This window comes from Mercurialis annua, linkage group LG1-X (assembly GCF_937616625.2).
Source record: "Mercurialis annua linkage group LG1-X, ddMerAnnu1.2, whole genome shotgun sequence".
Lineage (NCBI taxonomy): Eukaryota > Viridiplantae > Streptophyta > Magnoliopsida > Malpighiales > Euphorbiaceae > Mercurialis > Mercurialis annua.
The window spans coordinates 44166505-44181375 of NC_065570.1; the positions used below are offsets into that span (position 1 = coordinate 44166505).

A 14871-nucleotide genomic window follows, 5' to 3' on the forward strand; every position below is an offset into this window, starting at 1 on the left:
GACCAAGTGAGAGAAATTAAATGCTACATATAATTTGAGTATTTATAGAATAGAATATCCCATTTTAAAACATATTTACAGTTTTTTATTCATATTTTCATAATTTTTTTCTTTACCCTTATTTAAAACATAATATTAAAAATACTCTAACACATATTGGAATTTTATCTCATTTTTTGTAATTTAATTCTCATAACCATCACATTTTTTCTCTATAAATTCTCTCGTTCTTTCTATTTCTCTCGTACCTATTAAATTTTTCTCTTCTTCTTAACTTCTCTCCCTATCAATTTTTTTCTTTCTCTTTTTTTAACCGATTGCCGCTTTCTTCCATCTCACTATCACACGTAGTCCGGTGGATTTTTCATCGTGATTTTTTCACCGTCGCATTTTTCGGTGAATTTCTCATCGTCGCAATTCTTTCAATGATTTTCTCCTCGCCGCGTTTCTTTCGATATATTCCTCAACGTTGTTTTTAAAAAAAATCGTATTGTTTTAGATTTTTTACGATAATTTAGATTTTTTATAAAGAGATAGTTGTAAATCTATTATTTGTTTGTTTATAAAATTCTTCGATTGCTCATATAATTTTCTTGTCTTTCTCTTATTCATAAATTTGTGTTTTATTTTGATGCTACTGATTTTGTAAAAATGAATTGATTTATGGTGTATTTGCAGTGTTTTTATGGTGTACATGTCTTATAGTGTATTTGTAGTGTATTTATTAAAAGATTTTTCTAGTGTACATATATTTTTCTAGTATATTTGCAGTGTTTTTGTGGTATACACTATAAAAACACTACAAAAAAATTATAGTTATACACTATATATGCACTATAAACATCTTATAATAACACTAAAACATCATAGATACACTATAAACATATCATAGTTACGCTAAAAAATACGATAAAAAACACCAGAAAAAAATCTTCAAAAAAATCCATAATAAAGAGCATAAATCAGTAAAAGATATTTTAAAAATTAAAAAAAATAAGAAGATATTGTTGGTAAAAAAAAGATACAACCTGTAAATATGTTTGAAAATAATGTAAAATTAAAAATAAAATAATAAAATATAAAAAATGTACTTTAAAATTTTTTCTCTAAAATGTACTTCCTCTGTCACGTTTAACAAAAGACATATTTTAATTTTTTTTAGGCAAATCATAATTTTTGTGCCATTTTATAAGAAATTTTCTGTTATATCCCATTTTCTCTTTCTATAATTAAAGTTAATACTCTACACACAAAATACAAGACAATAATTAATAAAGATAAAAAAAAAATCAAAAAAAATTATTATCTTTTTAATCTATGTGAAAAAGGATATGTCCCTTTTTAAATGGGACGGATGGAATATTATTTATGGATGATAATATTAATACCATTATATCATTATAAATTTGGCCAATTTTTATAATTATATTCAGACAATGTTCTTAAATCATTATTAGCTATTCTCCTCTTTTTTTTTCTAAAATTTTCCCTTATCTCTAATTTTTTTTGATATTCATATTTTAAGGATGGAAGACGGTGATTATTCGATTTCGATCGGAAATTGTCTCTTTACTAAATAAAATTTTTATTACCATTTAAAAATTTATTACAACGTTATAAAAATATTATTACAATTTTATGTTTTTTGGATTATTTTAGTTTTCAAATAGCTTTATTATCATTTAGCTATGTGAAATATTGGATCGATGTTTCACAAAATTTAACACTTATTTATACTGAAATTGTGTGATTAAATTCTTCTAAAAATGTTAATTTTTTTCCTAAGTGATTACAAAAAATTATTTCAACATATGAATATTTAATTATAACAATTTAAAAATATTAATTTATTATTAAAATTGAAGTTGGAGTTGGAGTTTAAAATTAATTGATATACGGAGATCACATAAATTGTTCATGTGAGGTATACAAATTTGAAGAATATTTTATTTAACTTAAGTCCAACATCTCCATTTTTAATTAGAAATAGTTAAAAGAGACAGGCAGTGGCCATTTCATTTTTGTATTTTAATTTCAGTTTATGGATTTTTATTCTTATCCGTAACATGAGATTATGAGATACGTGTCACTTTAGATAAGGCCCTGACAGTGACAATGATAGCAAAGCATCGTCCAATAATAATATTGTCTAATAAAAGTAAAACATACTCTGCATTCTTTATCGGCTTATATTTAGGATATTAAACTCTTTAAGACACTCGATTATTCTAATATTACAAAAGAGTACGGCGAAATATCGTAAAAAGGCAACTTTTCATAAAAGTTTCACAAAAGTCCTGACCTTTTAATTTTTTTGATTTTGGCCAAAAACTGATTATTTAGTTTTATAAAAATTCCGACCTTCCAATTTTGTCGATTTTGGCCCAAAATAGATTATTCGGTTTCACGAAAGTCCTGACCTTTCAATATATGTGCATGACACATAGGCGCCACATAGGCAAATTGAAATCAAATTGAGAGTTGGCCACAATTGAAACCAAATAATCTTTTTTTTGGCCAAAATCGACAAAATTGAAAGGTCAGGATTTTTGTGAAACTTTTATGAAAGGTTTGGCCGTTTTATAACATTTGGAAAGAGTACTGAATTTTAAATCGTTATAAAATAGTTACTCCCTCCGTTATTGTTTAGTTGTCCATTTAGCCAAATGAATTTGTCTATATTTAGTTGTCCATTTAAAATTTCAAGATAACATTAGCTATTATCTTCCAAATTTAACCCTTTCTAATAAATGACTCTATAACTCAATTTACAAAGCATTTATTATATAGTAGGGTTATATTAGTATTTACTCCGATTATTTAAGACAAAAATCCCACTATCTTAATATGTGCAATTTTGGCTAAATGGACAACTAAAAAAGAACGGAGGGAGTATTAAGTTATCGAATTATTTCTCAAAAAGATCAACGTCTTAAAAAAAGGTCATTAAATCTACCGCAAATTACAAAAAGGTACTGAGCTATACCATTTTTTTTTTAGGCTTAATCACCAAAAAATGCCAAACCTATACGTTTTGTGTCAATTATAGCCAAACCTTTAAAAATCACCAGATTTAGCCAAACCTTATATGTTCTGTTTCTTTTTTAGCCATTTTTAAATCGAACCGGTTTTTGTGACACCGTGTCGTCCACGTCACCGCCAACTAAGCAATTGGCTGGCATGACAGCTGAAATATTTAAATAAGGTTTGGCTATAACTGACACAAAAAAAATAGGTTTGGTATTTTTTGGGTGAGTAAACCTAATTTTAAATTCAAGCTAATTTTTAAATTTAATAATTAGTAAATTAATTATATCATTTATGAAATTTATATATATTTAAAAATAATTAATATTTCCTATTTAATACTAACTAAAATTAATTTTAATTTTTTATTAAACCTAATTAAATCTAATAAATTTATATTATAATAAATTTTAATGAATATGTAATTAAAAAAATGAATTAATGTATTATTTAGGAATTAATGGTGAATTAAATTTGGTGAATGGGTTTAATATTCATGATGATTTTGAACTTGATTTATTATTTTTAAGGCCTAATTACTTAAAAAAACCCACCTTGAACTTTTTGTTCATTTATACCCTGACCTTGTAAAAAAATTATTTGTACCCAATTTTGGATTTTTAGGTTTCATCTCTACCCAATACAATAATATAATTTACAATTTAATGAATTAAATGATGAAAAATTTAAAAATAATTAAATAAAAAATTATATCATACGTCTAATTAGTATATAAATATAAATTAAAGGATTATTTTAAATATTTTTCCAAGTGAAAAGAGGTAATTTTAGTACTTTTGGGTAAAGATGAAACCTAAAAACCCAAAATTCGGTACAAATGACTTTTTTACAAGGTAAGGATATAAACGAAAAAAATGTTTAAGGTGGTTTTTTTTAAGTAATTAAAACTATTTTTAATGTTATTGAGATCTTGTTATGACTGGGTTTAGGTAATAAATAAAATAGTTATGTGTAAATTAAAATAAGTTTTTGACTATACCGAGTAAAATGACATATGCGTTTATGCTTATAAACATAATGATATATATTGATTACACCACAATGAGCTTCACTTTTTTTTTCAAAAAGAAAATATTTACACTCGTCCTTTAAATAAGCAGTCTATTCAGTGATTATTTTTATGTTTATGTGTGTATAGTTGAATTATGAACACTGTCGTATGTTTGTTGTGTATATTACTCTCAGATTATTCGTCGGAAGACGAACAATTCGGTCTCAAACGGTGGCGGTGTCAAAGAACCGACGACTGGAATTTAAGAAAAATAAATTTTAAGATGAATATGACACTTTTTATTTTAATAGAATTTATATTAATTATATATCCATCAAATATGTACAAAAAAATTATTATAATTATTTAAATTTAGTAACAAAATAAAATAATTTTAATTAGCGTTAAATAAAAATATTATTTTTAAATATATATAAAATTATAATATAATTAATCATTTAATTATTTAATTTTAAAATTGGATTTATTCACCAAAAAATACCAAACCTATGTATTTTGTGTCAATTATAGCCAAACCTTATTTAAATATTTCAGCTGCCATGCCAGTCAATTGCTTAGTTGGCAGTGACGTGGACGACACGGTGTCACAAAAACCGGTTCGATTTAAAAATGGCTAAAAAAGAAACAGAACATATAAGGTTTGGCTAAATCTGGTGATTTTTAAAGGTTTGGCTATAATTGACACAAAACGTATAGGTTTGACATTTTTTTGTGATTAAGCCTTTTTTTTAAATGATACTGAATTATACACCTTTTTATAATTAAATCATATGCCACATAGAATAAAACGCAAAAAATTTAGTGCGTTTTGCCTTGAGTTATATCCTGTAAAATAATTTGATAACTTAGAGACCATTTTTTAACGATTTAAAATTTAATACTCTTTATGTAATATTTGAATAACTCGGTGACCTACAGATAGGGGTGTACATGGTTTGGTTTGATTGGTTTATCATTGATATTTTAGTCCAAACCAATTATACTGGTTTGGTAAAATATCAAACCAAAATCAAACCACACACATTATAAACCAGCAAAATTGATTTGGTTTGATAATTTTTTCTTTGAAGCCAGTTTAAGCCATCATCAAAAAATTATTTATTTATCATCTAAGATAAAAAAAAAAAATTAAAAATATTTATTCATCATAAAAATAAATGTTATATTTATATAACAAACTATAATAATGACTATTAAATAAAAAAATTATAATTATTTTATACTTTACTAATATAATATATTATATAGAAAAATAATATTTATTAATCGGTAACAAATATACAAATAGTTATTTCATTAGATGATATTTAAATATACTATTTTGTCAAGTACTATCTTAAAAAATAATGATAGAAATTTTATTTTAAGTTATAATATTTATATTTTAATAAAAATATATATGTATGTATATATGTTGGTTTGGTTTGGTTTATGTTGTTTTATAATTTTTGAAACCGCAAACCAGATCAATAATTACTTTTTTTTTTCTATTTTCCAAACTAAAATCAAACCAACAATCTTATAAACCGTAATATTTGGTTGAATTGGTTTGAATTTTTTCTGTACAGTCCTACCTACAGAGTTTAATATTCCTTACATTTACCTCTACAAACTTGAGCTTACAATTAACAAAATATATAAGCTTAATACATCGTTTAACTCCTAAGCTTTACACTTTTTTTTTCTGAGACCTCTAAACCCATTTTATATTCTGTGGGACCTCTTAATTTTTTTATTTGTTCTATTTAACCCCGGATTCTGACATTTTATGTTTGTCTGACCCTGATTTGTACACCATAAAAAATCGTTTGAGACCAAACGATTTTGAGCAAGTGAATGCATTTTTTGTGTTGACATGGAAAAATTTATTATTTTTTAGTATTATTAATTGTTATTATACATATATATTTGGACCTAATCTCTAATCAGTTCTTATTCTCAATTCCTCAAATAGATTTCGACCTAATTCTCAAATTTTTCTTTTTCATTCCATTTTAATTTCTTCCGCATGCGGGCAACTGGTTCACCCATAATATGGAGGCTCAATCCGAAACTCAGTTTCCACTTTGCCGTTGTTGTAAAGTTGCAAGTTTGAAGGCAGCTTGGGCAAATGCAAATCCAAAGAGACGTTTTTTAGGCTGTGGTCGATATGGGGTGAGTTGTTCGGTATTTAATTTTGTTATTATGAATTAGGTTTAGTAAATTTTAGATTTTATGATTTAATGAATTGGATATTAATAATTTGGGAATTTACTGAATTGGTGATTTACTTAGTTAAGTTAGGATTTAATTATGGATATATTGGTTTGAATAATGAGCTGGGAGTTAATTACTATGGTTTGACTGGAGCTTGCAAATTTTTTACTTGGGTTGGTGATCCTACTGATGACCAATATAGAATAGTTATTTTGGGGCTACTAAGAAGGGTTAAAGAGTATGAAATAGAGGGCAATAAAGCAAAGGAGAAGAAGAATTTGCAAAAGAAGACTGTGTTTGTTTTAATTCCGGGCTTGTTAATTGTCTTTGTGGGATTTATGAAGTAGTTGATGTATTTGAGTGAGGGTGTAGTTTGGCTTCTTAATTATTGTAACTTGGCATATGACTGTAGCATTTTGAAGGATCAATGAAGTGCTATTTGATTACAGGCTATTATTTTGATATTTGCAAACAAAATTGAACAAAATTGAAACATCTAACATTTCATACAAGGCTAAATATAGAATAAAGAAGTCAATTGCAACTAACGTTGAAATAGTTAACATTTGAAGCAAACAAACAAGCTTGAATACAGTAGTTTGAACATCCAAAACAAGCAGCTGGAATATACAAAAGAAGCCAACATTGCTAAATACACAAAAGAAGCCTGAACCTAACAGAACACAAGTCTGAATACTTACAGCTTGTTAAACATAACTAATTTAACAACATTCAAAACACGTCCTATCACTTGACTTGACAAAAAACAAGCAAAAATGTTTGTGTCTACTAGCTTGTAGAACCCTGGGAGGCTTGCTGAATTCCCTTAGCCTATTCATTCTAATAGCATCTCCGTCTTGCTGCAGCTTATGCGAACTAACTGCATTACAGCCACTCCACCTTAAGCCAGGGGTTTGAAACCTATGTCTTTAGTAACATTTGCAGACCTTCGAAGCTGTGAAGGATTGACAACCCTAGTAAATTGGTGTTCCAATATATTAACAGTAAACATAAAATTATGAACACAGCTTGATAATTAAGTTGAGTATGGAAATCACAAAGATTCAATGGTACTTACATATGCAATTGTTAAACCATTGTTTAAATGATGCAAACCATAACTCACAAATCTTTTTTTGGCATTAGAATCCTGAGTTGGAGCATCATATCTTTTTGAACCCTGGACCTCTGTTGGTGGGTTGGCTTAATGAACTAGAGCACTTTGTGCATTGGCTGCCTCACCCTTGCCTGAACCTCTAGCTCGTCCCTTGCCTGTGCCTCTACCCCTACCTAGACATATACCTCTTCCCCTCAGTGCACTTGTTGATGCATCAGCTGCACCCACAAATGAATTTATAGTCCCAGTAGATGCAACACTCTTAGTGATTGGCCTAGTCGGTGGAGGTGGAATTAGAGATGCAAGTGCAGGGGCAGGGGCATGTGTAACTATCCTATAAGGTGCAGTACAAGTGATTGGCCTAATAGGTGAAGCTACCCTAGGAGGTGTAGTTGAGGAAAGTAGTCCAATCACATTGACTTGCAATCCAATCATAGTATATAGAAGGCAATAAGAAAGCATGATTCAAAAATTACCAACATACCAAGAATTACAAGCCAACATACGTAGAATTATAAGGCAATAAGAAAGCATGATTCAAAAACTATCTGTGCACTCTCCCTTGATCTACTAGGGCACCGTTTCTTATTGTGCCCTTCACCTTTGCAAATAGAGCAAGTCATTTTCACACCTTTCTTTGATAACTTCCCAAATGATTTTCCCAAAGTTTATTGTGTTTTTCCTTGAGTTATATCCCGTAAAATAATTTGATAACTTAGTGACCATTTTTTAACGATTTGAAACTTAATACCCTTTATATAATATTTGAATAACTCAGTGAATTACAGAGTTTGATATCCCTTACATTTACCTCTACAAACTTGAGCTTACAAGCAACAAAATATACAGGCTTAATATATCATTTAACCTCTAAACTTTACACTTTTATTCTCTGAGACCTCTAAACTCATTTTATATTCAGTTGGACCTCCTAACTTTTTTATTTGTTCTATTTAACCCATGATCCTAACATTCTATGTTTGTCTGACCCTTATTTGTACACCGTGGCAAATCGCGTGAGACCAAACGATTTTGAGTAAGTGAAGGCATTTTGTGTGCTGACATGGAAAAGTTTATTATTTTTTATTATTAATTGTCATTATACATATAGATTTGGACCTATTCTCCAATCAGTTCTAATCTCAATTTCTCAAATAGATTTCGACGTAATCTCCAAATTTTTCTTCTTCATTTCTTTCTAATTTCTTCCGCATGTGGGCAACTAGTTCACCCATAATATCGAGGCTCCATCCGAAACTCAGTTTCCACTTTGCCGTTGTCGTAAAGTTGCAAGTTTGAAGACAGCTTGGACAGATGCAAATCCAGGGAGACGTTTTCTAGGCTGTGGTCGATATGGAGTCAGTTGTTCAGTATTCAATTTTGTTACTATGAATTATGTTTAATGAATTTTGAATTTTACGATTTAATCAATTTGGGATTAAATGAATTTGATATTAATAATTTGGGAATTTATTGAATTGGTGATTTACTTAGTTAAGTTAGGGTTTAATTGTGGATATATTGGTTTGAATAATGAATTGGGAGTTAATTACTATGCTTTTCTTTATAGGTGACTGGAGCTTGCAAATTTTTTTGGGTTGATAATCCTGCTGATGACCAATATAGAACAATTATTTTGGGCTACTAAGAAGGGTTAAAGAGTATGAAATAGAGGCCAATAAAGCAAATGAGAAGAAGCATTTGTAGAAGAAGACTGTGTTTGTTTTAATTCCGGGGTTGTTCATTGTCTTTGTGGGATTTATGAAGTAGTTGATGTATTTGAGTTAGGGTGTAGTTTGGCTTCTTAATTATTATAACTTGGCATATGACTGTAACATTTTAAAGGACCAATGAAGTGCTATTTGATTACAGGCTATTGTTGTGATATTTGCAAACAAAATTGAAACATCTAACATTTCATACAAGAGAAATATAGAATAAAGAAGTCAATTGCAACTAACATTGAAATAGTTAACATTTGAAGCAAGCAAACAAGCTTGAATACAATAGTTTGAACATCCAAAACAAGCAGCTGGAATATACAAAAGAAGCCTGCCACTAACATCCAGAACATTGCTAAATACACAAAAGAAGCTTGAATCTAACAGAACACAAGTCTGAATATTTACAGCTTGTAAAAGATAACTAATTTAGCAATATTCAAAACAAGCCCTACCACTTGACTTGACCAAAAACAAGCAAAATTTTTTGTGTCTACTTGCTTGTAGAACCCTGGGAGGCTTGCTGAATTGCCCTTAGCCTATTCATTCTAATAGCATCTCTGTCTTGCTGCAGCTTATGCGAACTAACTGCATTACAGCCACTCCACCTTAAGCTAGGAGGTTTGAAATCTATGTCTCCAGTAACATCTGCAGACCTTCAAATCTATGAAGGATTGACAACCCTAGTAATTGGTGTTCCAACATGTTAACAGTAAACACAAAATTATGAACAAAAAGCTTGATAACTAAGTTGAGTATGGAAATCAGAAAGAGTCAATGGTACTTACATCTGCAATTGTTAGACCATTTTCTAAATGATGCAAACCATAACCCATAAAATCTTTTTTGACATTAGAAGCCTGAGTTGGAGCAGCATATCTTTTTGAACCTTGGACCTCAGTTGGTGGGTTGGGCTGAATGAACTAGAGCACTTTGTGCATTGGCTGCCTCACCCTTGCCTGAACCTCTACCTCATCCCCTGCATGGGCCTCTAACCCTACCTAGACCTCTACCTCTTCCCCTCAGTGCACTTGTTGATGCATCAGCTGCACCCACAAATGAATTTGCAGTCCTAATAAATGCAACACTCCTAGTGATCGGCCTAGTAGGTGGAGGTGGATTTGGAGGTGCAAGTGTAACTATCCTAGAAGGCGTAGTACAAGTGATTGGCCTAGTAGGTGCAGCTACCCTAGGAGGTGCTTTTGAGGAAACTAGTCCAATCACATTGACCTGCAATCCAATCACAGTATATAAAAGGCAATAAGAAAGCATGATTCAAAAATTACCAACATACCAAGAATTACAAACCAACGTACCAAGAATTATAAGGCAATAAGAAAGCATTATTCAAAAATTACCTGTGCACTCTCCCTTGATCTACTAGGGCATCACTTCTTGTTGTGCCCTTCACCTTTGCAAATAGATCATGTCATTTTCACACCTTTCTTTGATAACTTCCCAAATGCTGGCCTCTGTGGTTCATCTCTATCTTTTCTTCTCAGATTTTTGGGTCTGCCTAGCTTTTTTGTGGTAATTGGAGGTAGGATTGCAGGGGAATTAGATTGTGGCCATAATTTCCTTCCTCTCACTGGTTGCATGACATTGGCATATGACTTCATGTATGTATTTTTGGAATACCAGGGAGAGACATAGTGCTCGGGCTTTTTCTTTAGATGGACCATGGCACAACAAGCATGTTCACAAGCTATGCCTTTCAATTGCCATGATCTACAACTGCATGTTTGGTGTCCCATATCAATAGTCTGTCCAAAGGCACCATCCAGAACCTCAAACCCCTTATCACCATTGAATTGAATCATTTATTAAATACCCTTCTGTTTGTTCTTATCTAGCTTCTTTAGAGCCATTAGAGAGATGTTTGTAATCCATGTCTGAACAAACTCCCTCATGACCCTAATCCTATTCATAATCTTCGCTCTAATTTCTTCCAACATTGTGATCACAGTCAAATACCTAGCTTGTAATATCCATCCATTAAAGGTTTCACACACATTGTTCTCCACAATGTCACACTTTGTATCAGGGTTGAAAAAAACTCTTATCCATAACTCCTTTGAATAAGATGGCATATCCTCTACAATCCCATCTCCCATGGTGTCTAACTCTTTCAAGTGATCAGTCAGTTGTCCCTCAAATGGGGAGTATGCACATTGCCATAATTTCTTCCTTCTGTCATCTCCTTTCCAGTTTTTCAGCCATGCTACCCAAATGTATCTTCCACACCTCCTCCTCTCATAGTTAGGCAACTCTTCATCCACAACAGCAATAAGTCCTTATCACATAAACATAACTAATTTAAGCATATCAACATACAAAAACTTAACATAAAAACTTAACACAAATAACTTAGCAACTTACCTTTTGCATGTCTGTTATAAGAACCACTCCTTCACCAAGTCCAAGGGCTAGATCATCCCTGAGTACACTAATGAACCATCTCCATGATCTTGTGTTCTCCAGATCCACAATTGCCCAGGCAATGGAAAACATCTGGTTATTTGCATCCTTAGACACAGCTACCGATAATTGTCCTTGACAAGAGCCCTTTAAAAAACAATGGTCCACTCCAATCACCTTCCTGCAGCCTCCCTTAAACCCTTCCTTAACTGCATGTAGACATACGTAGAATTTTACAAAGGTTCTAGTCCCATCATTGTTGTGATTCACATCCACAAAGCATGTACTTCTAGAGTTACTCCTACTATTTCATCCACATAATCTTGCAACATCCCATAGTCAATCATTGGGTCTCCCATTGCTTCAGCTAAAATATTAAGCCTAGCCCTCCTCACTGTTGACATGCCCAAATATATTTTCAACTCTTCTCTAACTATCCTCTATAGCCGAACTAATTTAATCCCTGGTTGTGAATTAACCCTAGACCTCAGATAACCAGTCAAGAACTAAGAGTTACACTAGACTGCCTTAGTATACCTAGAGAAAATATATCTAGGGTTATAAGATTTAACAATAAAATTGTTAGTCATACTATACAGACTTGCAAAAATAACCATGGACAGTCCTTTTCTCTGCATTTTGCTCTCAACTTATCACTCTGATTAGGTTTAAACTTTAAAGAAATTCCCTTAGCAACTGAATACTTAGAAAATGCTTCTCTAAACTGAACTACATTCAAGAAAATCATAACAAGTTGCCATCTTGGTGCAACACAGGCAAGATTGTAATGGTGGTGAGTGCCTGGTCTTCTTGGTGGAAGCTCCTCATCAGAGTCAGCTTCATCTTCACTCCCATGATCATCAGTATCATAGAAGGCTTCATCTCCAGCTATCCTTCCTCTATTACTATCTCCATAAGGGTTATCAAGATCCTCAAAGCTAGTATCATACCATGTCTGCCCAACAGAAACTTGTTGTACAGTTTCAGACTTGTTCCTTTGAGCCTTTTTATATCTTCTTATCTCATCCCTTACTTTTACATCCTCCTCATTAACATCACCACCATACTCATTTGAACAGAGATCACTATCTTCCTCTCCTTCATTATCTTGTTCTTTATCAATATTGTTGTCACTTTTACCCTCCACAAGACTATCTTCACTAACTAAGCCTTCCTCTCCTCAATCACTTGTGATCCATCATCAATTAAAGCTTCATGGACCAAATAGAAATCAATTGTCTCTCCATTTTTTCAAGTATTAGATGCCTCAAGAATTACTTGGTCCTCATTAAATAATATCAAGTCATTACTATTTCTAGGCTTGTAGTAAACAAACTCCACATCTATATACCCCATTATTTTTGGCATACACACTACCATTGAAACAGGAAACTTGTTACAATCTATCCTTAATAGATCTCTCCCTCAACCAACATAGTTAGGCTCTGGCACTTTAATCAGGGTCCCACCATGGTGTCATTGTGCTTCAATTACCCTTTCCTCATACATCCTGCATTTTTAAGGCAAATAATAAGGTAAAAAAGAGTACTAAATGCTTTGAAGTTTGATTTTCAAAGCAACCAACAGGACCACTACCTTAAAGTTTTCATTAAATAAACAATTTTACAGCACCCAAGATACCCCATAATCTATTTGTTTGGACTGTTCAAATGTAAAACCCTAAACTAACCTTCCTCTTCTTCAAAATATCGAATCAAACCCTAAACTAAACCCATTACCATTATTTAAATAAAATAAAATAAAGAGACATAAAAGTTATCTTTGAGAAGACATAGAGAACCAGATTCCTCAATATATAGAATAAGAGAAAAAAGCTTAAAACATATAGAATCAGAGAACAAATCAAACGTCTTTGTTTGAGAAATCAAACATCTAAGTTGCAGAAGAAATCAAGCGTTCTGAGTTGGGAAAGAAGTCAAACGTTTTCTTAGTGAATGGAACGACAGTTAGATTTTTAAGGATTGAAATTGTGAATTTTGGTTAAAATGTCGTTTAGGGTGTTTATTGTGTTAGGTGTAAAGAGTAAATGAGGTGGAGGATAATTAATTAAATTTGACATGTGTAAAAGTCATGTCAGACATTTTAGCCACGTCACCGCGAGTTGTGTTCACGTTTACAATCAGGGGTTAAATAGAACAAAAAATAAAGTTAAGAGGTCCAATAGAATATGAAATTATTTTAAAGGTCTCGGAGAATAAAAGTGTAAATTTTAGAGGTTAAATGATGTATTACGCCAAATATATATATATATATATATATATATATATAATCGGACCCACATTAAAAGCAACATGAAAATTACTCCACTTTCACTTGCCTTTTTTATATATAACTTAATTACTCCACTCTCATTTGTTTGAGAAAATCACAAAAATATTGCTATTTAAATAGGAAATAACAAAAATTCACACCACCTAATAATTTACATTGACATAAAAAAAAGACAAAAGTTTACATATTCTAATCAAACCACTAAATAGGACACACATGACACACTCAAAGCAAAAAAAGAGTAAAAAAAAAGTGTCATAACTAGTCAAAAACGCGTTCAACATGCGTCAGGAACACGTCTAACATGTGCGTTAGTCGCGCGTCAGCATGTCAAAATAATTTAAACATAAATCATATGTGTATATGTTATGTTCAGGCCCGGTTTGTACCGTGACGTAGAGAACTCAAATTTTTCTCTTTTCTTACCCTTTGCAGGAATTTTCTCATGAACAATATCATAATTTAATGTAGTTTACTTTTATGCACTGTAATGGGTCAAACCCACTGTACATTAGTCCCATGAGCCCAAATATGTACCATAAAGTATAAACCAAGCCCACGAGCCCGAGGCCCGCAAACCCAGCAACTTCCAGAGCAGATTCCAGGTTCACTAGAACTCGGAATCAACCGCGGTTCAAACAGACTTAACTGTATCGACGAGATGAAAAACTTTCGTGTTCTGACCGAGAGCCATGACCACACCAACGGTCAAACTCGTGCGAGTGCCAGACACTCAAGAAGTCAACGAGGTTTAAAAATATCTCTAATCTTGTATGTATACCAACTGTATATGGGCCAATCAATACCATTTATTACTTTCTAAAAGCATGCAAATCAAATATAAACCGGCTATAGGACTCGTCACATAAATTAGCCAAACAATGCAACTCCAACTAGTCACTTACACATTTTAGGATTAATACGTAAAAGCAGTAATGGTTGTATAGGTTATTCAAGATCACCTAATAAAACCAATCAATCTCACATAGAAATCCGGTTTTAGGCTTTGTGCATGAAATCAATCCAGACCAGCAAGACTTATGCTATTTGCTAGAAACCGCTAGGTT

General features: G+C 31.5%; 1 protein-coding gene across 1 annotated transcript; it reads right to left on the reverse strand.

Annotated features, from left to right (window-relative positions):
- Window positions 1-10518: 10518 nt before the first annotated feature.
- On the reverse strand, window positions 10519-10914 carry LOC126670720 (uncharacterized). The gene has a single exon (XM_050364539.1). The coding sequence runs from the start codon at window positions 10912-10914 to the stop codon at window positions 10519-10521; it is 396 nt and encodes a 131-aa protein (XP_050220496.1).
- Window positions 10915-14871: the final 3957 nt, after the last annotated feature.

What these genes read in the sequence shown, in the direction of transcription:
- LOC126670720 (XM_050364539.1), bottom strand. Translation starts at nt 10,914, where the DNA reads ATGATTCAATTCAATGGTGATAAGGGGTTTGAGGTTCTGGATGGTGCC.